The sequence below is a fragment of the Teleopsis dalmanni genome, chromosome 2 (assembly GCF_002237135.1).
Source record: "Teleopsis dalmanni isolate 2A chromosome 2, ASM223713v2, whole genome shotgun sequence".
Taxonomy (NCBI): Eukaryota; Metazoa; Arthropoda; class Insecta; order Diptera; family Diopsidae; genus Teleopsis; species Teleopsis dalmanni.
Window position 1 is genome coordinate 104,233,478 of NC_051847.1, and position 25,393 is coordinate 104,258,870.

The following is a 25,393-nucleotide window of genomic DNA, read 5'->3' on the forward strand; positions in this document are numbered from 1 at the left end:
CTTACATACAGTTATCAATTGCAAATATACACGAAATTAATCCGCACTTTTGATGCTAAAAACATTTTTTATTAATGATCAAGTAATAATTTTAATTTGATTATCGAAATATAAATGAGTGAAATAACCGCATTATTTTAAAGCGCGTACACCAATGCAAAATTAATAAATTATACGAATTCTTTATGTACATCATTAAATTTAATTAAATTAGATGTAATAAATATTTCGTAAAAGTCATATTATATATAGTATATATACATTATAAATCATATTAGTATATAGAATAGTAAAAGTAAATAGGTTATTATTATATAACATTGACTTTTTACCCATCAACATCTAAGTTTTTATATCTCATTATATCTTTCAATCTTTCATAAGTGACAGCTGACCGTAAGGGTCATGTAATGATTGCCCTTTCATTCAGATGCCACAGTCACACTCGTTTTTCCCTGTTTCTTGTAAGCGGCATGTAACGATTGCAGTTCTTACTGTTATTATTATTGCTAGAGAATTTGGTACAGCGACCATCGGGTCTATTATGGCCTCTTATAGTTTTAGAGTAGGTCTCTAAGCCCTGTTGCGTCAATAAAAAGTAGTATAGAACCTACTTTACAGAGCTTTAATGTGTCTTCCGCAAGAATATACATTCCTAGGAGCCTATTCCGTATGTGCATTAGTGCAGGGCATTCTAACAACACATATGTGGCCGACTCCTCAATCTCTTCACAGAATCTACAGTTTGCATCCGTAAGTATACCCAGTTTTGTATGGTGGTATTATAGTTTACAGTACCCTGTTAGGATTTTAAGTTTTTCTTTTGATAGGTTCATATAATCTTGATAACTCTAATTGTTATAGGTACCAAAAAGTGATTTGGATTGTGTTAATCCTGGTATAATCCTGGTATAGTCCACAAAAAGGTTCCGGCATGATCATTATTGGTGTAGCATGATTGCAGTTATGTGACCGCAACTGCTGCTATTCATGCAAAATGAAAGTTTAAGATTGACAGCTCACTTCATTTTGTATTGAAAGCAACACCAAAAACATTGCAACATAACTGCTATTACAACAGCCCCTAAATGATGGAATGCTTGATATGATTGCAATCATATACCTCATGGGAAATAGCTATCAGCGTTTCAAAATTATAACAGTATTTTTTTTTGGCAAACTTGATTGCAATTATGAAAAATATATATAGTTGCAAAAAATGGATGGAAGATTAAGATTACTTCAATCTTTTTTTTTCTTTTTTTGATATTATTCTAATAATATAACTATCATAGATATCTTAAAACTTATCTTAAATCATCATTTAAGATAACATGTTAATATTTTTAATACATTACATACAATTTCAACATATACATAAATACATTTTTTTGTCTTATTTTTTTTTTTAAGGAATTCAACGTAGTTCCAAGGCAGGGAATTTTCTCATTTCCAAATTTGTGTGCTACAGCAATTTAGATATATGGTTAGAACTGCTTTTTTTGATTGTTTTATGTACAGTATTGTTTTTCAAATCTTTATGAATGTCGTCGTTTGTAATATACCATCTATTACCTACTATTATTCGCAGGATTTCTGATTGCAGCCTCTGGATAGTTTTTATATTTGTCTTACAGATATTCCCCATATTTCAATTTCGTATTTCGAAATCGGAACAATAACTTTTTGTAAATTAGTAGTTTGTTATCAATTGACAGACTGGAATTTTCACCAAAGAGCCAATATAGATCTACAAATCTTCAAACGGCTTCCTTTTTCTTCTATATTGTGTGCTATTTCCAAGTCAGTTTTTTAGTTAAATAGCATATCCAGCTATTTGACTTTCTTGCAGATTGGTATATCAATGTTTACAATTTTCAATTTCTTTTTTCAAATTTTCTGTTGCTAAAAATAGCTGGGACAAATTTTTAGACGTTTATTTTATCCCTCAGGTGTCAGACCATTTCGCCACTTCGTTCAGATGATTTTGATTCAATTTTATCAATTCTTGAACATTCAAAATTCATAAGAAATGTTGCATTTTAGCCAAAAAAAATATAAAAGAAAAAGCTTGTAGTAATAACCCCGGTTTTTTATTTGTACTTGGTAAGTGGTATGCCCAAAGTTAATTATGTTAATAGGCAAAAAATGAGAATTATAATAATTAAGATTTTTTTTTATAGAAGAACTATAATATAGCTTGACGAATGTAGTAAGCCATAACAAAGTCAACAAAAGATTCCGCGAGTTCGGGTGAATTGAGGTAAAGTAAATTGAAATTTCCTTGAGATTTTTTGCACTGCACTTATGTAAATATTTATTTATTTATTGCAGTTATTTATTATTTTTAGTTAAAAGTTTTTAAATTTATTTATTAAAGACCTTATAAAATTTTCACGATGGTAATACCTAATTTACCTAATTTTTATCCAATTAACCCTACTTGAAATTCTGGTAAATACCAACATTCGTTGCCATACCAACATAATTTACTATCTCTCTCAATTTACCATCAATTTATTCGAACTCACACACGGCCTTAATATCAATTAATAGTGTATACTCAATTGTTAACATTTTGTCATTAAAATTATTCAATTTTTCCTACGTATCACAGGATGATATTATTAAAAATATAATTACAACAATAAACGCCTGAAATTTTATACTCATACAAATTCCAGAAATGCAGTTTTTGTTCTGTCAAAGTACTATTTTCAGAAATCTACATATATTCATATAATATTTATTAATATTGTAAATTTTTTTATATTATGAAATGTTCAGTTTTACTAAGAATTCACAGTTGCTGTCAGTACTTTTCTAGTAATTGTACATACTTTTATAGAATATTTTTAGTATTCAACTAAAAATATTTTACAAACTACAATTTGAGAATTGTCACCGTAGAACCCTAATGACTTAGGGAATAGAGGCTTGCAGAGGTAAAATCAATTACCCTAACTAGGTACTCATTAAATTTTACTCTCTTATTGTTATTCTCAATATTGTGCCTGTGACTGCGATCATAACAATATCAAACAGTGTTAAATATCTCAAGAGGCTTTGACGCTTAAAATTGAGCGTCACTCATAAGGTTAATATTGTGTACAGAATATAAAATTCAGTAAATTCGCAAGCATGCATGAGTCTGGCGTATCAAAGACAGAAAATATTAAAATCACATTTCTTATCGGTTTATTGAGTTACGATTTTGAAATCGGTCCTTATAATATTTTTAAATTAATTGTGCGTTGTAACTGAAGCGCGATGCAGATTTGTAATATAAGGAACACATTTGTTTCCAGATCCTAATTTTTGTCTCACCTACAGAAATCAAATTTTTATCGAAACCTGCTGCAAATGTCAAAAGCAATCAGATCACCATTAAAATTTGTTTGTTTATACTCTCACTACCTGTAAAAGACAGCAGTCCTTTTTGTTATTTTCGATTATATGAAATTATCGGCATATTTTTGAATTGTAGAATTGTATTTGCAGCATAACGCAATTATTGCAAATTTTCTTACGCTTCCTCAATCGTAACAAAATAGAAAGCGAGAGTAAAATCATCCTCGAAAAGGATGGCACAGTAACGCAATACTTATGGAACTAGTGCAGTTTATTTGTAATGTTAAGTATTCCAGATATACTTTCTTCAGCTGATTTATGGTATTAATATGTTGAATGTTTCACTTTAAAGTCGTTAGTTGTGGTAAGATTTTCATGCGGTTCGGATTTGTGTTCTTAGTTCGTGCGGCGTAAAAAGTGAATATCTCGAACTATTTCAAGTTTTAAATTATAAAATATCGAAAATATTCTTCTTTAATATTTTGATAGTTTTGTGTTTGCATTGCTTTAGATTTACCAAAGTAACATTTTTTTAAGAATGGGAAATGTTTGTTTGTATTGTGAACTGTGATCAGTAAATTATTTCCTCCAGAGTACAAAGTAGAATTCTTTAGAATTTTGATGCATTTAACCATTTCCGGTTAATTTATCTTAGTCATATTAGTTTTCAATATCGGTTGTAGCACATATGTATGTATGTACATATAATTCATAATAAAGTATGAAGTGCATAAAAAAACTGGCGGAACGAAACCATGGAGTGATCAGTGAATTTGTTTTATAAATACTGAAATACTAATTCAAATTTTGTAGACTTTCCACCTAGTCAGAATTACTCACTAAATTTAGTAAAATATTTTACATTTAAAATTTTCCAAATAAAACTGCTCTACACAACGTACATCCATACATACATATATATGTGTATATAGTGATGCAAAATATATAATTAGGAACTCGTAGGCATGAAATGTATAAATGTTTATCGACTCTAACACAAGCGTGTATAAGTATATAAACATTAATTTTCGTAAAGATTTAGAGAAGTAAAAACTGAAAAAACATGATTCTTACGTAAATTTTGTTTGGATTATGTATTTTCAATAAAACATTTATCATTGAAACAAGAAAGATGTGTATTCATTTGTTTTAATTCTGGTTTTAGTATCTAGTAAATAATTTCGAGTGTTTTGAAAAATGAAACGCATTTCTACATTACAAAATTTAATGCATTTATTTAGAGAACTTCAGTATAAGATAAACAAATGTAATGGCCCATAATAATTAGAGGGCAAAAACAAAAAAATAAAAGAAATTCATATATTGAAAAATGCTATTTTCAAGTCTAAACAATAATTTATATATGTTTTTTAAAAGAACCAGTAAGTTAAATAATAAACCAAAATCAAAAAAACTTAAAAGAAATATCAGAATTATGTTTAATGATACGTTTGGTTCTTCAAAAACTTATAAATGTTCGTCGATTAGTTATGATATGTTATGTTGTTGCTGTGTTAGAAAATATGATGCCTTACACATTGTAAATACCACACATACCACATCATTTTTGGATACATCAAGTGATAAAAACAATGTATCACGAAAAAAAAATGACACTAGCACTGTTAAAATATATGCAATAAGTATCTCCTTACTCTTAATAAATATAATACTATTAATGTCGTTATTGTCTATAACAAAGATAACAACAGAAAAAACAGCTAAACAACAAATTTATGAAAATACAGACATATATGTCAGCAAATTAAAAAATATAAGTAGTGCCGATTTATCCAATTTCAAACTAATTAATATAACTAATGTCAACCTTGGAAATGCTACTGAGGCCATTCACAAAAAATCAGTGGACGACAGATTCCTCTATTATTATTTCAATAACTCAATCTATAAGGAGGACAAGCAAAACGAAACAGCCTCATATAAGAATAGTCTGTTGATTTTAAATAAAATAATTTATAAAAGGTCTTCAAACGACATGAATAATGTTGATAAACTGCAGCCGGAGTTTGAAAATATGACAAACATTGCTTACGAGTTCCAATCATTACACAACAAAGTGAGTGGTCCGGATTATAACAAAATCTCCAATTTAAATAGCCAAGTAAATAATGCTAAACTTCAAACAACAGCAACTTTACAGCTGTTGTGGCATAATTACCCACAAGCTCAGCGAAATGATAAAATAACAAACCCAATAAGTGATAATGAACCAGACGACTACGATGATAAAGATGAAAATGGTAATCTCAGTAATCAAAAATTCTTAAACTCCAATAATATTCGAGACAAAGAAGATAATCAGAAACTTATGAGATTAATAATGGATGGATTAGGCTTGCAAAAGCTGCCAGATATGTCGAAGGTAAAATATGTTTTTTTAAGTTAAAACATACGATTTTGAAAAAATTACAAATTTATTTATTATATTTTAAAAGACAATATTTTTCATTTGCAAGCTTGACTTTATAAAAATTACAGACAGCAATAGCCTTCTAAATAAATATTATTTCGCCATATTTTCAGTTAACTAAAAGATAAATTTCTGTGAAGTTACTCAACAAGATTGTTATTGCAATCTGAAAATAAATCCTAAATATGACATTTAACAAAAGACATCTGACATATGAGTAGACAGCGTATAAACTTTAACGTACAAAAGGAAAAACAAAAAAATTGTATGTGACAATAACAGAACACAAGTTCAATCCGAACAGCTTCCAGTCAAAGAAATTGCTTCGTTGGAATAGAAAAATTCAGTTTCTTACGATTCTCTCTATTTCTACTTTCAATAATCGATTCACATCAATAATCGATTCTGCTTATAGCTGGCAGGCATTACAATAAGAATTTCATATACAGTCACGAACATAATTATTGGCACAGTAAACATATTGAACTTGAACACTCTTTTAACCCCGTTAATGCAGCGATTTTTAATTAAATAACATGTTTTTTAGATAAAATGCTTAATTTCCAATTAAATTCATTTAATTTCATTATATAATCTCTAATATTTAATTTTTTAAAATCAAAAAACCGAACAAAATTATTAAATTCCGCTGAACAAAATTATTGGTACACTTGCGTTCTAATAAACTATTTTAGCATAATTTCATCGATCTGACAACTTTTTCCTGGAAACACCCTATTATTTGTACATAATAAATAACATGGTTTCTATCCTATAATATTAATCTAGCCTTAATCCATTTTAAACAACATGAGCAGTCAACATAAAGAAATCACCGAATCTCAGCGGAAAATATTTCAATATTTGCACAATCAAGCCATATCTCATGCTGATATTGGGGAAATGATGGTTAGAAGCATTGAGCGATCGTGGACACCAAAAATATGGTCATCCCAAAAATATGTTCAATTCAGATCGCAGCTGAAGTTAAGTTAGAGTTTAGTGATATTCACCGCATAACGATCAGGGAGTATACCCCATGAAACCAATTACTAGATGAAAACCGTTTTTTTAAGTTTCTAGTAAACCACTAGAAGTATGCAAAAAAGTACTTAAGCAATCGAATAATGTAATCTTTTTGGATAAAAGAAAATTTAATATCTTTTGATCCAACGGTCGCCAAACGGTTTGGAGAAAACTAAACACCGAACTGATGTCTGTGAAACAGGGTGTTTGTATTGGGGGTGCATATTTGCTACAGATCAGATGTAAGCGAATTGAAAAGTGAAGAGTTTACCAGCCTCGTTTAGCTTCCAATATGACAATGGCCTGAAACATACGGTTTATGGTGTGTTATGTCACTGTATCAATGTTGGAAAAACATGCATTGCCCCATAGTTCAGGGCCATACTTCCAGGTTGGCTTAAATAAACTATTATAGAGTAACACTTTGCGGTTTAGGTGCTACTTGGAGTTTTTGTTTAATGACCAATGAACTTTTTCTGCCTTTAGCTTTATTTAAGTTGACGTAACCTCAAGATGCTTGCATCAAGTTAGTCTCACCACGAAAACCAAATCGTTGGTGAGGTAGATTTGTTGGTATTTTTTCGAAAAGCATTCGCTCAAAATTTTTGACAGTATTAATAAAAGGCTAATTTTAAGTTTTTTTCCTGTTTTTGGAATCATTGTGATTTGAAAAAATTTCCCACTTTCGAGTTAAATTTTTTTATCAATAATTTGGTAATTAACTTATTAACACGCTTTTGCATGCTGGATCTATTTGGTTTTGAGTTTGAGACGCCAATAACTAACTAGGAAGAACTGATTTTGTAATGTGAAGTTATTAGTCGGGAGATATTACTATTTTCCATCTTTAAGAACAATGCATTTTTCAGACTTTGTTTAGCTGTTTAATTAGAGAATGTGTCCTTCCATTATTGAACTGTAAAAAATCGTTAATGATTGCGCATATGTTACAATAAAAAAGATTGCTTGAATACCTGCTCATAATTACAAAAGATTTTTTAATACATTTAATAATCCATTTATTATGTAAATTGGGTTCCTTTTATTATTCTATTGTTTTAAATATTTTAAACTAAAATTTAGAAAAAACCCATGCTATCATAATGATCGGGAAAAACCATAGTCATAAAAATATTGTGAAAGTCACACATTGTGAAAATATTTTATAATTTTCATAACATAATAATAACATAGAATGTGTAACCACATTCGTTTATTGTTCCACTGACAACGAACATTCACGAACGAAATCAAATATTTCTTTTCATACAAAATTTCACATCCACATGTAAGCAAACTCTACAAATGAGTTCGTTCGCATTTGCTTTATCATCTAGACCGCCTTTCAAATTTTCGTTCGTTCGCTTAGTTTGCTATAAAGTTTTTCCTCGTCCACTCCAAAAATAATACAGACGGAAGTTTTTTTACTTGTCCACATCAAAACTAATTCGGACCGATGTCTTCAGATGTCTTTTTTTTCTGATGATATTTTCAATTGCATCTGAAGATTTTCTAGAAGAGCTAGAGAATATTGTCTGGTCGGTGAAAGTGATGTATTTAGCAGTTGATTTTAAAACTGTATCGAACCTATTAAGAGCCCAATCGATTTCGCTAAGTTGTTATTGAGATCGGCTTATATCTATGTGACTACTAATACAATGACGATATTTGAGCCAATTAGTTTTCTTTGACGTCAGTCTTGTTGTACTTTGGCTATTTTTAGGTTCTTTAAACAAGTTTATTATAACTGGAGAGTGGTCAGATGATAGTTCCTCAAATGCGCAGATACTAGTTTGATGTCCACAATTTTAAATCCACAAAGTGAGCTTCAGTTGCAAGAAATCTGGAGGACAATAGACAATACTAAGGGCGACTTCATCTCCAATGAATTTAATGCATATTGTCGTAGTTTGAATATAAGCTCTATAATGTTGTTCCCGGACATTTTTCTTAGATGTAGTAATTAATTTTTGAGCTTATTAGAATTCCTGTTTCACCATGGGTCTACCTAGAAATTTAATTAAGGTAGAGAAAAATTGGTTTTGCGTGATAAATGAGTTTCAGATACTAGAATAAGATCAATGTTAGGTAAAAGAAAGTTTATGACTTTAAGCTTGTGCTGACGGATGCCGTTGGCATCCGTAACACACTGCATAATTTGATTTTGGGATTTTATTATATCTTGTATTAAGCATTACAATAGGGGTTATAAAATTCATCATAAGTTCGATAAGAAGTACTAACAATGTTTGGTCGTTTGGTTGATATTATATCGATTTTAAATAGCTTTAAATAGTTCTGTTCTTCATCTTAATATATATTGGACAGCCACGGTAGATTACAGTACGATTACCACCACAGTTGTTTTCTAGAATTACCATTATTTCTATCTGTACTGCATTGAGTGGAGTGCTGAGCACAACCACAGACAACATAGATCGTGTGCTGTGTACAATACCTTTTAGTGTGCTCAAATTCTTGACAGTTTAGGCACCATACTGGAGTTTTCCACTTATGAGGTTCTTTAACTGTTATCTTACGATAAGCGCAAGTGCTGCTAAATTGGATTCTCGTTCTTTTATAATTTTTAAATATCTGCTTCTAGTTCGATTTTATGTAAAGGTTGAGGAATTTTATCTTTGTTTTTTTATTTAAAGTTAAATTTACTTCAAACCCTGCATTTTCAACAGCTATTTTTGGTTATTCAGTGTGTGCATTCGGTTCAATTCTTTTAATAACCACTAATATTCCCTTTCTACTTTTAAGCTGGTTTGTATAAAAGTTTTTAGATTTTTTTTAATAAATAAACGTTAATTTTACGAAACTGGTTTTTGTTTTCAAATTGTATTTTCGTTTCCTTAATTGCACCTTTTTAAGAGGAATAACGTAGAAAGCCTTTAAGCCGATTAGTCTAGTTAGATTATTTACAAGAGTACATGAGCACTTTTCACATAAATAAATTGGAGATGGCCGGATGTTTTAATTTCTGCTGTTGTTGCATGTTCCAATTGCTAGCGCGGCAAAGCGTTTAAAAGATTTTCGCACAATTTAAACTTCGCAATTACTTACGTCGGCAAAGAAAGCACTGGTATAACTATTATTAAAACAAACTGATATGGTTTTAAAATATCTTTGTCGTTTAAACTACCGGCATATACCACAGACTACTATCACAAACTAGAGATTTCTGCAATAACCCATAGCATACTTCAATGACTTTGAACAATATTTCTTCTGTTTACAGTGCCGATACACTCGACACTCGACAGAACGTTGCGTTTTATAATATCAATTGAAGGCGAAAGAAGTAATTTAGCATATGAAAATATAGCTTACAGAATACTTTTTAATCCGGGATTAGAAACAAAATTATCGAAATCACAACACTACACTTTATAACGAAATAATTTCGTTACCTTAATTGTTAATTAACTTCTATTATAGTACTTTAAATAATATAAATAATAAATAAATAATAATATAAATAATATAAAAAATATATTAAAATAAAACCGCTAAATTTATTTGCTAATTTCAAACAAATATTTCGGTGCAGTTTGTAGAAGATCTTCAGTATTATTTAAATTTTTTTTTATTAAATTAGAAAAAAAATAACATCTAAAGATCGTGTACAAATTAGACCGATATGTTATAAATAAATTAACTAAATTATCCTGAAGGCAGATAATATCGTTTGGTGTACTAGTCCTACAAATTGTTTTCTCGCTCTATTGTTCATACTTTGTAGAAATTTGGTTCTTCTGTGGCACTGTTGAGATCGCCACACGAAAATTTTTCGACATCTTTGTATAGACGCCAAACAAGAACTAATCGTACGATATGCGTTCAACTTTGACAGGATATGTTTAATAAAATTAAAAAAAAACTGATTAGATAAGCGCGGGAATTCAAAAACAGGGCTCTCGTTCTTTTTTGATCAGAAGGTATAGTGTGTTTCCACTGTTCAAAAAATTGGGATTTGGTTTTAAAGACATATTTTTTGACATATTTTTTTACAGTCACTTTATTACATTATTGAAGTATTTAAAATTCAACTGTAAACAATAAGTTGACATTATCAGCAGATTATTTTTTAGATAAATTGCGTATTTTGCCGAGTTCATTGGTACTCAAAAACTTTATATAAAACATAATCCTAAATTATTACTTAAAAAAGAATTGTAATTTGAATTTACGTGAACTGTGGTTCGATCATGTGTATTTATCATTATTTTATCTCGAATGAAACATTAATTTTTACCAGTTACTCATTTCAAGTGTTTCAAAAATCAAAATTCAAACAAAATATATATATATCAGAAGAACTTCTGAGTATCTGTATGAATTAATTGAATTAATTAATATTGGAGATCATATAGCCATACACATAAAAGGAATTACAACTACTTATTCATAGGTTATTGGAGAAGCTTGGGTGGGTGTGTCTAAATTGAAACAACTCGAAATGCAGAAAAGTAGTTACTTCAATAGGTCAACGCTAATCATCAGTTGGTCCCAAAATTGTGTATGCATAATGATAAAATTGCTGTGAACAATGTTTGTTATTTTTAGAACAGAATGAATTAGAGCGTAATAGTACTCTACAAACTAACATAGTAAGAGTTACAGTTAACCTAATGTTCCTTTTATTTGTTACAGCGGTAGTCATCCAACATTTTTCTGATGCCGCTAATCAGACTAGCAATGGGAGGATTTTATAGGTTCTATCTGTGAATGTAGCAGTAAGAACTGTTATGGCAGATAACCTTTTGATAATTCTGCGAAATTATATCTCAGACTTATAAATCAAATCAGAAAAATATTGCCGAAGTTGTAAGCGCAGATTTCTTGAAACAAGACTCGGCTCATCTCATTTGAAATTTATGTAGGTTTTTTTGTCAGCGTCGATATGCGCTTTGAAAAATAGGATAGCAATTGTTACGAAAGTGGGATCAGAACTTAATGATACAACAAGATTTCCGGGGGCATCAGGGAAATTGGAGCAATCGAGGGTTATCTGGTTGGTGAATTCACATTTAATGTATCAAATATGGAGGTGTCATTTTGTGTTGCCAATAGTAACTGCTCTGACCTAATGGTAGCATATAAATCTACAGTAAATATCGGTCAGTTAAATTTTCCAACACGAAATGTAGGATATACTTTGAGTATGCCGAAATAGGTAGGTAAAATTACGAACTAAATAAGTATTTTTGACTTCTAAACTATCTTAACTATATGGAAATGTTCATCCCTTTGACGTCCAAAAACCTATTACTTGTAGTAAAAAGAAATTCATTATTTTATTAATAGATGGCTTAAGTTTTTGTATTCCGTGTTGTATAAGTCCGATCGGGTTAAGCTCTAGAAAGATGAAAAATTGTACTAAAAACTTTTGACAGTTTAATAATGGGTTGATTCAATTTTGTTTTAGTGCGCGTCAAAGATAGACTGTGGCTGAAAAAGTGAATAGTGTTTACGGTCCTGATACTGTAACAGCCAACCATGCGCAATTTTAATTTTGTTGATTCCGTTCCGTTAATGCGATGTCAAAGATGCACCACGCACTGGAAGCCCAATTGTCGAAAATGTCATTGTCGAAAATTTTCGAGTCCGACCGTCATTTTTCGACTCAAGTATTGTTCCAAATGCCCACGAGCTAAAGATTTCACAAAAAAAACCATTTGGAACCATTTGAATAAGGTTGTATACCCATTTCTGAAGCGATTGGTGACTACTGATAAAAAGTCACTTTTCGCTACACGACATTTATTTTTTGAATATGATCTCCGGCATATGACCGCCTCGGCTATGAGGCGGCTCGGCTATGGGTCTGAATCGACCCATTTCTGAAGCGGTCAAGATGGTGCTTCACGACACTATCAAGCGAAAACGACTTTTTTTTTAATATAATATCCCGCATATGACCGCTTTGGCTATGAGTTACATGGTCCGTTCGATAAGTCCAATTTTTGACAATTTTTTGGAATAAATGTGGCCATGTGGCGTCAATGATGGCAAGAATATTGGCTAATGCTTTAAAAGTTGCAGGTTTGTCGACATAAATTAATCCTAAAGACAGGTCCATAAAAAGGAAAAACTAGGGAGTGTAGATAAATCGCACGAACGAAGGGGCCAGTTAACAGGACTATTTCCAAAAGCATTTCGTCGATGTTTACCTGATAACTTTTGGAAACAAAAATTCAATCCTGGCTCGATAGCGCCACCATTCACCATATCAGCTATTCCTTTCTTATTTCGAAAGAAATAAGGACCGATGATCAATTTTAATGGATACAATGGTGATTTGTCAACGTTAATGGGGATTACCTATGCTCCATAGATGGCAATTTTGTTTATTGACGTAGTCATTTCATCAGAAATAAGCTTCATCACTAAACACTATGCACTCTATGAACAGATTTATTTTTTTCGAAGTAAATTTCCGCAATTTGGAGGCGTTGTTTTAGCGTTTTACGATTAATAATGAATTCCCAAACCTTATGGAAAAGAAATGTCAACACGGTTTGACATTCTCAGTTGTCCAACCATAACGATAACTACGATATCGATAGTTTTCATGCAGCTAAAAAACACTATTTATGGATTCATATTTTACTGGACGTGGCCATTATTTAATTGTATATAATATGAAAATAAAAAAATACTTATTTCAATGAAATAAGTTTTCATGTTTTCAATGAAATTTTTGAAACGCAATAATTTTACCACAATATTATATTAGCATACCTCTTTGAAATTGTTCCGGTGGTTTGGACTTCCAAGATCGTTGTGAATATATACGTCTTTAAGATTTTTGTCTAAGTAGTTTATTTTGTACTCTTTTTATTTTATTGATATTGGAGGAGTACGACGATCTGATTTTCCAAATTTTAATTTGATTTCCTGTTAATAAGTCGGTGTGGTTTCTTTGATTTCACATTTATTTGAGCTTTCGTAGGAATTGTTTTATTTTATAAACAAGTTTATATAGTAGCGTACAGATATTTAGCGGATCAATAGTTATTGTTCTGAAACTTAGTTATATGTATTTCAGAACCAAACTGATGATTAGGTATAACGGGTCTACGGGTTATTAAAGTTCACTGCCTTGGTGAGGCAGAAAACTTATAAGTCTATATGATGATGGCAAATAAAGATCCTTTCCTGGCATTGGAATAATTTTTATTTAAGAAATTTTGTGGACAAATGACCGTATCAGTTTGTGCCAAACAGTTATAACTTAATTGTTGGCCATCTAAAACTGTAATTGTTTATATTAAGCACAGGTCTATGAGTGTTTTGAATAATATTTTATTTACTATACATAAACGCACAATTTCTAATTTTTTTATATTTAGTAAACCGACACCCAAGTTTCACCTTTGTGGGTGTTTATCCTCGTTCTTCTTTCCTACTGCGTACCTAAAAACATCTATACGTACCTAAAAATAAACCTCTTTAACAAATACATCACTATTACCTATTACCTCAGGAATGATTTTTAACCGATTTAGTTCATTTGTTGTATGAGTATTTTGTTACTACATTAATATATTTTATTTTATTTTAACTTGCACGTAATCAATTCTTCAAAATATTGACATACGCACATAAATTGTATGTATGCGATGCATTTTGTGCTTTCCCTTTAACATTCACTCATGAAGTTTGTGAATAATTGCACAACAAATAATTATCGCAAACTCGGATATTCGAAAACTTCGGATTCACTAAAAATTGGTTTTTTTTAATTTCAAAGACTGCGTTGCTATCCGATTAATCAAATAATCGAATAGTTTTGGTTTCTAAAATATCCGAATAATATGAACAGCACTAATAAACCTCAAGAATCACCAATCACAGTGCACATTGAAATAGTGCATTTTGAAATTATTAGTTTGCTTTACAATAGTAACCAGAGTTCGTATTTGCGTACCCATGAGCGGCCCATTTTGGCTCATTCTGCTCACGGCTCATGAGCCGGCAAAAAACTCTTTTCATACGATGGCTCACGCTCACGAGCGAGCCCAACTAAAGAGCTCACGCTCACGAGCAAGAGCCGCCATTAAGTTATAAATGGGTTCACGCTAGTGAGCAAGAGTATGAGCTGCGGCTCATGAAATCTTATACGCCTAATTTAAGATTTTATTATTATTTTTTTTTTTTGTGAAAACATGTCATTAAAAAAGATTTAAAATATTAATAACTTTGAACTAACTATAATATAGAAATAATAAAAGTTCTTAAAATAAACAATAAATATATTTGTATTGTTTATTTGTGGAAAATAATAATATTTTATAAATTTGTTTTTCAAATTCCAATTATTGTTTCATTATATTGTTTTAATATAAATAATAATAAGCTAAGTTAATTTCAAATAATATATTTTCACATATAACGTTTATAAAAATAAATAAAGCAAATAAACTAATAAATCGCTTTTTATTACACAGTTGAGCTCGTGAGCTCTCGGCTTGTGAGACCTCATGAGCACCTCTTCAATATGAGCAACGTGAAGGCTCACGCTGGTGCGCAGCACTTCAATATGAGCCAATTTTAGGCTCACGCTCATGAGCCAATTTTGGGCTCACATAAGAATTGGCTCTTGCTCATGAGGCTGAGCTGCTCATGAGTGAGCAAATACGAACCCTGATAGTAACTAATGTTTTAAAGATATAAAATTTTCATTGAATCAAAACTGGCTTATTAATCCTATGTTTATAGAAGAATTTAGTTAAATTATAGCATAGAATACCAAGCTTATTAAAGACACACATTGTCTCTAATAATCTCGAAGAGTTGAATCTGTTCACTTCAATGAAAACATATACTCAAATAGTTTAATGATTTAAATTATATTGTAAACATAAAAAAATATACAATAAAGAAATTAATAAAGTATTAGTGTTGCTGTAAAGCTAGACTTACTTTGTATAGTGACAAAGAAGCTTTATTAAATTTTTAGAAGGGTTTTCGAATAACAAAGAAAGAAATAAAGAACAAACACAAAAATTTATTTTTTAATTTTTATTGAAATTTGGCTGACCATACAACGCTGTTTCGAGTATTGCCAAGTACTCTTCATCAGTGGTCTTTGGGAATAATCGAATTTTATTTAATTAGTTTATAGTCCGTATATAATTTGTTTGGACTGCAAGTGCCAGGCTTAGAACTCGTGCCTGTCAAATTAGAAGCGATGACTAATCGTGTTTATCCACAAGAAGCCAAGGCTGCACAAACTTTCAATGCTCAAGTTCCAGGTTTTATTGTCACTTATTTTTATTTAATTAGTGACAACAACCAAAGCACTTGCCGTGCTTTTAAATTAGAACGAGCTTATAAACTACAGCTTTATTTTTGGAAACACAAGTTCAACGAATTGAAAGTTTAACTTTTGGGTTTTGCCTATTCTTTATTTCTTTTCAAAGCTACTCTTTTTGTAGAGACATTTTGTAATGCATATTGTTTTACTTACTATATGTAAAGCGACCATTCTGGTGCTTTTTACAAAGAAGCTATGCTATGTTATTCTACAAATCCGCTTTTTGCGGTTAGGAAAAGCTGAACAATATTATATTTTAACATATTGTTCTTTACTTTTCATAAAACCTGGAACTTGAGCATTGAAAGTTTGTGCAGCCTTGGCTTCTTGTGGATGAACACGATTAGTCATCGCTTCTAATTTGACAGGCACGAGTTCTAAGCCTGGCACTTGCAGTCCAAACAAATTATATACGGACTATAAACTAATTAAATAAAATTCGATTATTCCCAAAGGCCACTGATGAAGAGTACTTGGCAATACTCGAAACAGCGTTGTATGGTCAGCCAAATTTCAATAAAAATTAAAAAATAAATTTTTGTGTTTGTCCTTTATTTCTTTCTTTGTTATTCGAAAACCCTTCTAAAAATTTAATAAAGCTTTTTTGTCACTATACAAAGTAAGTCTAGCTTTACAGCAACACTAATACCAAGAACACTAAATACAAGAGGACTTCTCAACTGAGCTTTTGAAAAATTTGTCTCCAAAAACATTAGGCCGATCAAGAGGAACGCTTTGTGTTCTCTATTTTTGCTTTTGTTTGTAAATTTGATATAAAATGTATGCATTTTTAGATAAAGAAAAAAAGTGCAATATTTGTTTACCTTTGTTTTTATTTTCTTTTGGAGATATTTTAACACGGTGCGTAGTCAGAATTCAGTTAAACATTTACATCGTTTTAAAATATATATCTTGCATCAATATAAAAACCTTTCCTTCGTTTGAATTAATTAAATTACTGATTAAAATATGTTTTAATATTGTAATTGCTTTTCGTGATAAGGTATAAATGTATATAAGAGGAGGTAGGAACCCTTTTAATCACAAGCTACGGTCCCATCATATCTTACATTGATAGGAGTAAACGAATTTAAAAGTATTCACACAGCATGAAAAGGTTAACATAAACATAACATTGAATATGCGTGACAAGCTGAAAAAACGCAGTAAATTTCGTTGCTTGAAATTCATGAACTCACATCATACTCTTTTCTCTCTCTCATCTATCGGTGATCGGTTTTCAAGTTCATGTTCATGTTACGTTCATGATAATGTAAATTCAGACATTCAAGCCATGTCCTTAGTGATAAGTTAATAATAATTATTGTAAATAGGTCGTAAATAGTTCGTATATTATATAAGTTATCATGTAAGATTAGATTTAAGAATAAATGCAATGTTTATAATAACTTGATGATAACTTGAACTTTAATAATAAAGTATTTTAAAAAACAATATGATGTTTATTAATATTAATATACTTCATATCATTGCTACTATAGGGCACAGTACTGTACTACTGTCGGTGCTCACTAATCTCATAATAGACAAACCTTATATATTTGAATGAGACCAGAATAAAATTTCATCAGAAATCAAATTTATAGTAATTTGAAACTACTTGTGCATTACATGCATACAAAGTCAATCATATATTTTAGGAAAAATATACAAACACAAATACTATGCATTAACTTCAGAAATATTGCCTCACCTACTCATGCATACGAAATAATTTAGTAAGTGTGCAATAACAATGAAGAATAGATGTGTAATGTTTTTTGTCTATTGTGTTAGTTAACTAAGGCAAATTGTTATTGGAAGCCTCGAGCATTGATTAATGCTTCATTTGCACATGTAGCACTATGTAAATAAAAATATGAACTATAGAGAGAAATCAAAATCTCCGCGTTCCTCTTGAATGGCCTAATGTGTGTAGAAATAAAATCGCCTGAGTTGAAAAGTCCTCTTGTATTTAGTGTTCTTGCTAATACTTTATTCAAATATTAGACTTGTGAAAAGTAAAGAACAATATGTTAAAATATAATATTGTTCAGCTTTTCCTAACCGCAAAAAGCGGATTTGTAGAGTAACATAGCATAGCTTCTTTGTAAAAAGCACCAGAATGGTCGCTTTACATATAGTAAGTAAAACAATATGCATTACAAAATGTCTCTACAAAAAGAGTAGCTTTGAAAAGAAATAAAGAATAGGCAAAACCCAAAAGTTAAACTTTCAATTCGTTGAACTTGTGTTTCCAAAAATAAAGCTGTAGTTTATAAGCTCGTTCTAATTTAAAAGCACGGCAAGTGCTTTGGTTGTTGTCATAAAGAAATTAAAATAAAATGTTATCAGGAATTTTATTTATTTGAGTAAATTCGGACTTATCGAATGGACCATGTAACTCATAGCCGAGGTGGTTATATGCCGGAGATCATATTCAAAAAATAAATGCAATGAAATTATTTGATGAAAAATTCATTCCAACAATATTTCTGTCTTGTATTATCATTTTAAATTCTTATGCAGCTAAAAAAAACACCCTATATATAAAATATAGGGATCGTAACAGTTATTGTTAAACTAGGACATTCTGCCTTTTGCAATATTTGAAAATTTCAGTCGTTAGAGTAATAACAGCTATGATTTTTCCTTCTCTGACATAAATTGACATTCCTTGTTACTGATTTCTGTACTCTAATTTTACTGGTGGATTAGCACTGCCTGTGCATCAACTTCTATTTTGGATCGTATTTGTGGAACCAAGCCTTCTATATCTATTACAATTTGATTGAACGTGGTGTATCATTTTCAAATTTTAGAAACAAAATCGTGGGAAAAACACTTCACTGTCCACTGAAAAATACCCATTTTTGAAATTCCGAAACCACTTCGACGCAGTCACAAGCAAGTCTATCTATATACTATTTTCAAGTCAGTAAATATTTCCACTGGCTTAAGATTACGTCGAAATCCGTATAGGATGGCAATCCGAATCTCTTGCTGCGATGGGTGTGTAACTTGAATTGACTTATTGTCATTAAATTTGCGTTATCTTGCCATCATTTTAAATGTTTGATATGAAACTTCAAATCAAATATCGTAATCAGAGGCGAGGCGTCGAATGGTTCAGAGTGTTCACTGAACACCTTAGCAAAGTTTCCTTTTTAGATCTTTTTTTTTATTAGGTAAATAATTTCGCTATGTTGCTACTTAACATTTTTTATAAAAGTTTTTCCAAACAGATTAACATAAACAAAAAACATATAATACAAACAAAACCACACATACATATGTTAGTTACACCCAACATTACTTATAATTAATGAAAGAGAAAATACATTCCTCTTAAAATATACTAAGGTTCATGATAAAAACTGCACCACGCTGCTTACAAATCATGCAAATGAAATAACATTTACATTGGGACTATGTTCAAACAAATATAAAAATAAAACAGAGAACAAGCCCCGCAAAATATGTACGTAAAATAATCATAACTCTTAAATTAATGCGTGGTTCAATAAAAAAAGTGAACCTCCAATGTAATGCAAATTAAATACAAAAGAAAAAAGAAATGACTGAGCGAAAATCGCTTTACATTTGAAGAGAGGTTCAGTCGACCAAATTGAACCCCAAGTTCATACAAAGCATACAAATACAATCAAAGTTACGGTTGCCGTTTTATATGGGCAAATGGTTCAATAAAAAAACTGAACCGCTCATATTAAATACAAAAAAAAAAGAGTAAATGAATGCATGAGAGTTTCTTACTCTTATGTAGAGGTTGGACATAAATCAAAAACAGCCATTATTGCAATTTAATACTAGCAAATGGTAAAAGTAAAGAAAAAAATTAAAGAAATTTGAACTGAAAAATAATATTTAGAAATGGATAAATGGGTAATTAAAGATTTGATTCAAATATCTTTTTTGAAACGATCTTCTGAAAAAAAGGTTTTAATTCATAAAATGAATAGACCAACTCCAGATATGAAGAATTTGGTACCTGATGTAAAAATGTCGAAATCTGTGGTAAGTCGCCGTTTTCCTACAGTTATTTACTATAAAAACCAGTGGATCACAGGCTGTGAACATTTAAATAAATTGTTTTGTTGGTCTTGTATGCTATTTGCTTGTGGAAAGGACAAAACTCAGAAGTTGGGGGAATACGTTACAGTTGGAATTTTGTTTTGATCAAATTGTGAACACCTTGCCAAAAAGCTGACGCCTCGCTACTGATCGTAATACTATACCAAATCAGCCAGCATTTTTTGTTCTATTAAAAACTTGTTCCGCATTTCCAACTAAACCTATTTTTGTCAGTGCCTCCGAAAAATTTTCGAATAACAGTCTCAGATTATGGTTATTTTGTAACTTAATACTTTAGTGAACAGCTATTTTAATTATTCATCACATAAATAAGCAGCTTGATAATTGTGACGATTTAAATTATATTTAATATTTTTTGGCAAAAAAGCGTTTTTTTGCTTTTACTTGATACTTATTGTCCAGCATGTTTCCCAATATTTTTATACTTTCTAAGTAATAAGTATCCTAAAGGTTCTTATATATAAAATAAGCGAGTGTTCACTGTTCATCTAACCCAATTCTCTTACCGACGGTCAATTTCTTGAGGTTACCAATAATCGCATGGGACTAAATCATGGAAATATATTGGATGAAGTGATAATTCGTAACACAATTTATAGTTCTTGCCATGGGAATTACACACGTGTTTGCACCCGTACTTTTACTTTTTCATGGAATGGTGTAATTGATACTGGGTATATTCCTATAATTAAAAGACTTATGTTGGCCTTCTTTAGTCCACGTTCCGACCGAAAAGTTCACAGCTTTGACTTTTTCTTGATTTTTGGAGTGTTGTGATGGATGCATGGTTCGTTCACGATTATAAAACTAAGTAAAAATTCGTTCTGATTGTGGTTATTGTTCGCCGTATCAATTGCATAGCTTTCACAAATTCATATTGATAGATCTATTTCATATGTAATATGGCATGCTTCCCAGTTGTACTAGCAATGTGTTCGACTAATTTTAAGGCACTTACCTTTGGATTTTTGTCAACTTCTTTTAAAACCAAGCTGACATCCCTACGTGTGAGTTGCCTTAGACGGCCACTGCGAGGCTTATTTTCAGTAGAACCAGTAATTTTATAATTTCTTATTATCGTCTGAACTGTTGATCGAATCAAATTTACTAGTTTTGATATTTTTTCCATAAGGTTTTTTCTCATTTCTATACTTAATAACCAGATTTCGCATATCACTTGAAATTTCTTTTCGTGGACCCATCGTGTCAATTAAATACCACTCACAAAGCACAACTTAATGCGTTATATAAATGTATGACTCATGCCACAAGCAGGAAATATGAAATACGGTACTTTCCCGTTTAACATTTAAATTACTGTCGACTATATGTAACAATTAATGAAGTGTATGTAGACTTTTGTCAATTATTTTTTTAGGTTTTTTTCGAATAACTTGTTAATTTATATTGATGAATGAATTTTCTTTTGTTTATTATTATTAAAAAATAGTTTTAAACAAAACTGTATCATTACTTTTTTCTATTATGTCTTTGGATTTACGAGCTAGCAGAAATACACCCCCCGTTTGTAGAGTATTGTCGCTCACTATATATGAAGTCAAAATCATCAAAATTTATATAAAAAAAATTTAATATATATTTAGTTAAGTAAATTATAACTGTATTCTTGAAGATTTCTGCAGTTTCAAAAACATTTTTGTTAATTTATTTTATTAACTCTATTATTTTAAAAAATATTTTTATTGATTACAGATAAACATAAGCCAGTTGGAATACACTAGTAAATATCAAGAATATTTGCGACGGATGCACGAAAGAAAAAAACGAGAACTTTCATCTCAAACAAGCGAAGATAATCCATTACATATCATTAGTATTTTAACTAATCCGAAAAAAAGTAATTCTTTGAATAATACAACACAGCACCGACAAAAAAGGGATATGATGATGTTCGGTTTAGGAAACCTTAATAAGCAGTCACGTAACGTCAGACATGCCCGTAATTATGTAAAAACTCGTATTTTGTTACATTTTTCTTTGAATAGAAATTTAACAAAATTAAGCCCAGAGGATATTGAAGAAGCAAATGTAAGACTGATGCTTATACATAGCCCAGCACTATCAACTAAATTTAGCAAATCGAATTTTAGTATTCCGAAAAAAAACTGTGGAATTCGAAAAAATTCAGTACACGAACGAAAAATAAACCAGACACATAGTCTTAATTTGAACATCTTGCATTTACAAAAACACGGCAAGAGAAAATGGCTTGACAGCCATAAAGTCAATATTGTGATAGATCAAAACAAATTAGATGAAACACAGACACAATGGCTACAATTCGATGTCACAAAAGCAGTGATAGCTTGGATAAGTGACGGAAAATATTTAGAACCTTTAAGTTTTGAGGTCCAATGTCCTTATTGTAAGCGTTTTGGTGCTCGCATTTTAAATGACTTACCTCTATTTTTGTCATCAGTTAATCACGAAATTGAAGAGCAAGCAATCTACAATGAAACCAATAACACAAAATCATTAATGCCGGTATTGAATATCATTGGTCATTTATGGGGTATGCAACAAAAACATGAGACCAGAAAACAACAACATAACGTCAACAATCAGTCTACTGAAAGTAATGTGAAAGAGTTAGCGAATCAAAAAAATTATTGTACTGATCGAAATCAACGATGTTGTAGGCATACAATGGAAGTAATTTTCAAAGAAATAAAAGGATTCGAGTTTATAATTCAACCTAAAGTTTTTGATGCAGGCTATTGCCATGGTCGTTGTCCTCCCCGATACAATCCTGCACACCATCATGCAATGCTCCAAAGTTTAATATGGAAGCAAAATAGAACACGTGCTCCACGTCCTTGTTGCGCACCTTCAAAGCTTGTAGAACTGGAAGTGCTGCATGTTGATGAAAAAGACAGTGAAAAATTAAAAATTTCAACTTGGACTGATATGCGCGTAATTGAATGCTCATGTTCGTAAAACCAAATTTCCTTCAGAAGAGCAACACATTCCTGCCCACCACTTAGAGTACTGAATAAGTCAAGTCATAAGCGCTATGAGTTCTACTAGGTTACTTTCATAGATTCGTTCTTAGCAATTCTAGAATAAATTTGATATTAATTTATTTAAAAAAATTAAATTTTTTAACCCCATACAAATTTCTAAAAAATAATTTAATCTTTCTAAGTTCAGCACACTTTTTTATATTACGTAAAATATCGGAAAAAAAATAATTAGAAAAAACTAAACTTATATGTTTAGTAGTTATTTAACTACTTAAATAACACTAGAAGCCAATGTTTTTATTTTATTACATGACATTTAAAAATGACTAAACCTGTTAATAAAGATACTAACAAAATATAATGTTTGTATATAATAATATACAAAAAGAAAACAAGTTTTTTAATTTAAAAAATTATAAATTTTATAAATATTCTTAACAGAACAATCTGTTAAATATATAGATTTGCACATTTCATAAGCAGTTTTACTAACAATTTTCTTACTTTTACTAGTAATCTCTTATCTTCGTATTTTCAAAGCGACATAGTCGAAACTTATGTATATTTTTTATATATAGTAAATAGAACAAGTTTGAATAACTTGTTTTATTGTAATTCGCAGCATTGTATTCTATTTTGTTAACATTGTTCTTGCCTAAGAACTAAAATGAATAGTAAATGTATAAAACTATAATAGTAACAATAATGAACTTAACTTTAACATTAAAATAATGCTTACATATCATTATAAAGCATATACGCTCGAGTTAGTACACAATGCACAATATTTTTGAAAGATTATATATGTATGTATATAAATTTTACACAATTTTTCATTAAATAAATTTCACAGCCAATTATAATAATTTTTTCTTTTATGGCTTGTTTACAAATTCATATAAACCTTAATGTTATATCTAAAGTATTATTGACAGATTTAAAACGACTTAACCTAAATAGGTTCAGAGTTATAATAGTTAATATACCATCACATCTAATAAAAAGTGTTTATTTGTAAAAGTAACAAAATTGTTTTCATACATAACTTGATGCTAACTGACCAGGTTAAGCAATAAATATATGTATGGTTTATTTGGTTTTCTAGAATGCGTTAAGCGACAACCGACTTTATATTATTTCAATGCATACCACACACTTTTCAGATTTCATGACCAAGAAACTACACTACCCTACACCAAACACTGAGTTTGGTTTACACTGAGTAGCACCGAAAAATGTGTATGCCGCATTAATGCTAATTGCTATTCATATTTTATAATTATTGACATAAATAGATCATCACATAATCTCTCCATAGTAAATAACGTGTACCACAGATGTTTAAAACACTTTTTACTTTCAGAAAGGTTAGTGTTGTAAGATCTCCAATCATTTCAAACACGCAAATACTATAGGAATTTAAACGTCTTATCAAATAATAATATCATAATTGTACTGTGTGACAATAATATTAACATTATGTTATAGTATGTTAAACCTTAAAAGTTAATTGTAACAATATTAAAATTTAAAATGGGAAGACAATATTTAAATCATATTTTGGTAGAAACTACATTGTGTAATATTTAGATTTTATGTTAGTAAAAATACCGAAGGCACAATACTACCTCATTCGTAAGTGTATAAGTAATATTTTGTTGTTGCTTCGTGTTTATACTCGTATAATAACGTAATATAAATATGAACAAATAAGTACTATTTAAGATTAAAGGTTTCAGCTAGGGACACTTTTAATTTTAGCAACTTAATTCTATATAAGTACAACGAATATACAGTTTATATCAATATACACGTATTTTCCAGCGTTTTTGTTTCTTTGGTTATATTATGGTTTATATATACCTTATACATATGTATGTATATTATTTCATGAATTAATTTTTCCTATACATATCCTATTTTATGAGTAAAATATTTATATTTTAAACTTTTATTGCAGAGTTCATATATTTTTTTATAAACTACTATTGTCTGATCTTGTCACTATCTATGTAAAAATATATAAGTTTAAATATATTAGGAGTTTTACACAGTTATCTTAAATTTAACGTTTAAAAGTAAATAAATTGCCTCTAAAGTATATCATATATATGTGAATATATATTTTTTAAACAATCATTTATGCAACAGCTGACTGTA

General features: G+C 30.1%; 1 protein-coding gene across 1 annotated transcript; it reads left to right on the top strand.

Moving 5' to 3' along the window:
* Positions 1–4,743: 4,743 nt before the first annotated feature.
* On the top strand, positions 4,744–23,400 carry LOC119678916. The gene is made up of 2 exons (XM_038091006.1): positions 4,744–5,734; positions 21,963–23,400. Exons 1-2 carry the CDS (start codon positions 4,787–4,789, stop codon positions 23,205–23,207), a joined length of 2,193 nt encoding a protein of 730 aa, XP_037946934.1. The 5' UTR covers positions 4,744–4,786; the 3' UTR covers positions 23,208–23,400.
* The last annotated feature ends 1,993 nt before the right edge of the window (positions 23,401–25,393 follow it).

What these genes read in the sequence shown, in the direction of transcription:
- LOC119678916 (XM_038091006.1), top strand. Translation starts at nt 4,787, where the DNA reads ATGTTTAATGATACGTTTGGTTCTTCAAAAACTTATAAATGTTCGTCG. An exon ending in AGCTGCCAGATATGTCGAAG is followed by an intron (nt 5,735 to 21,962) that starts GTAAAATATGTT and finishes TATTGATTACAG; the next exon opens with ATAAACATAAGCCAGTTGGA.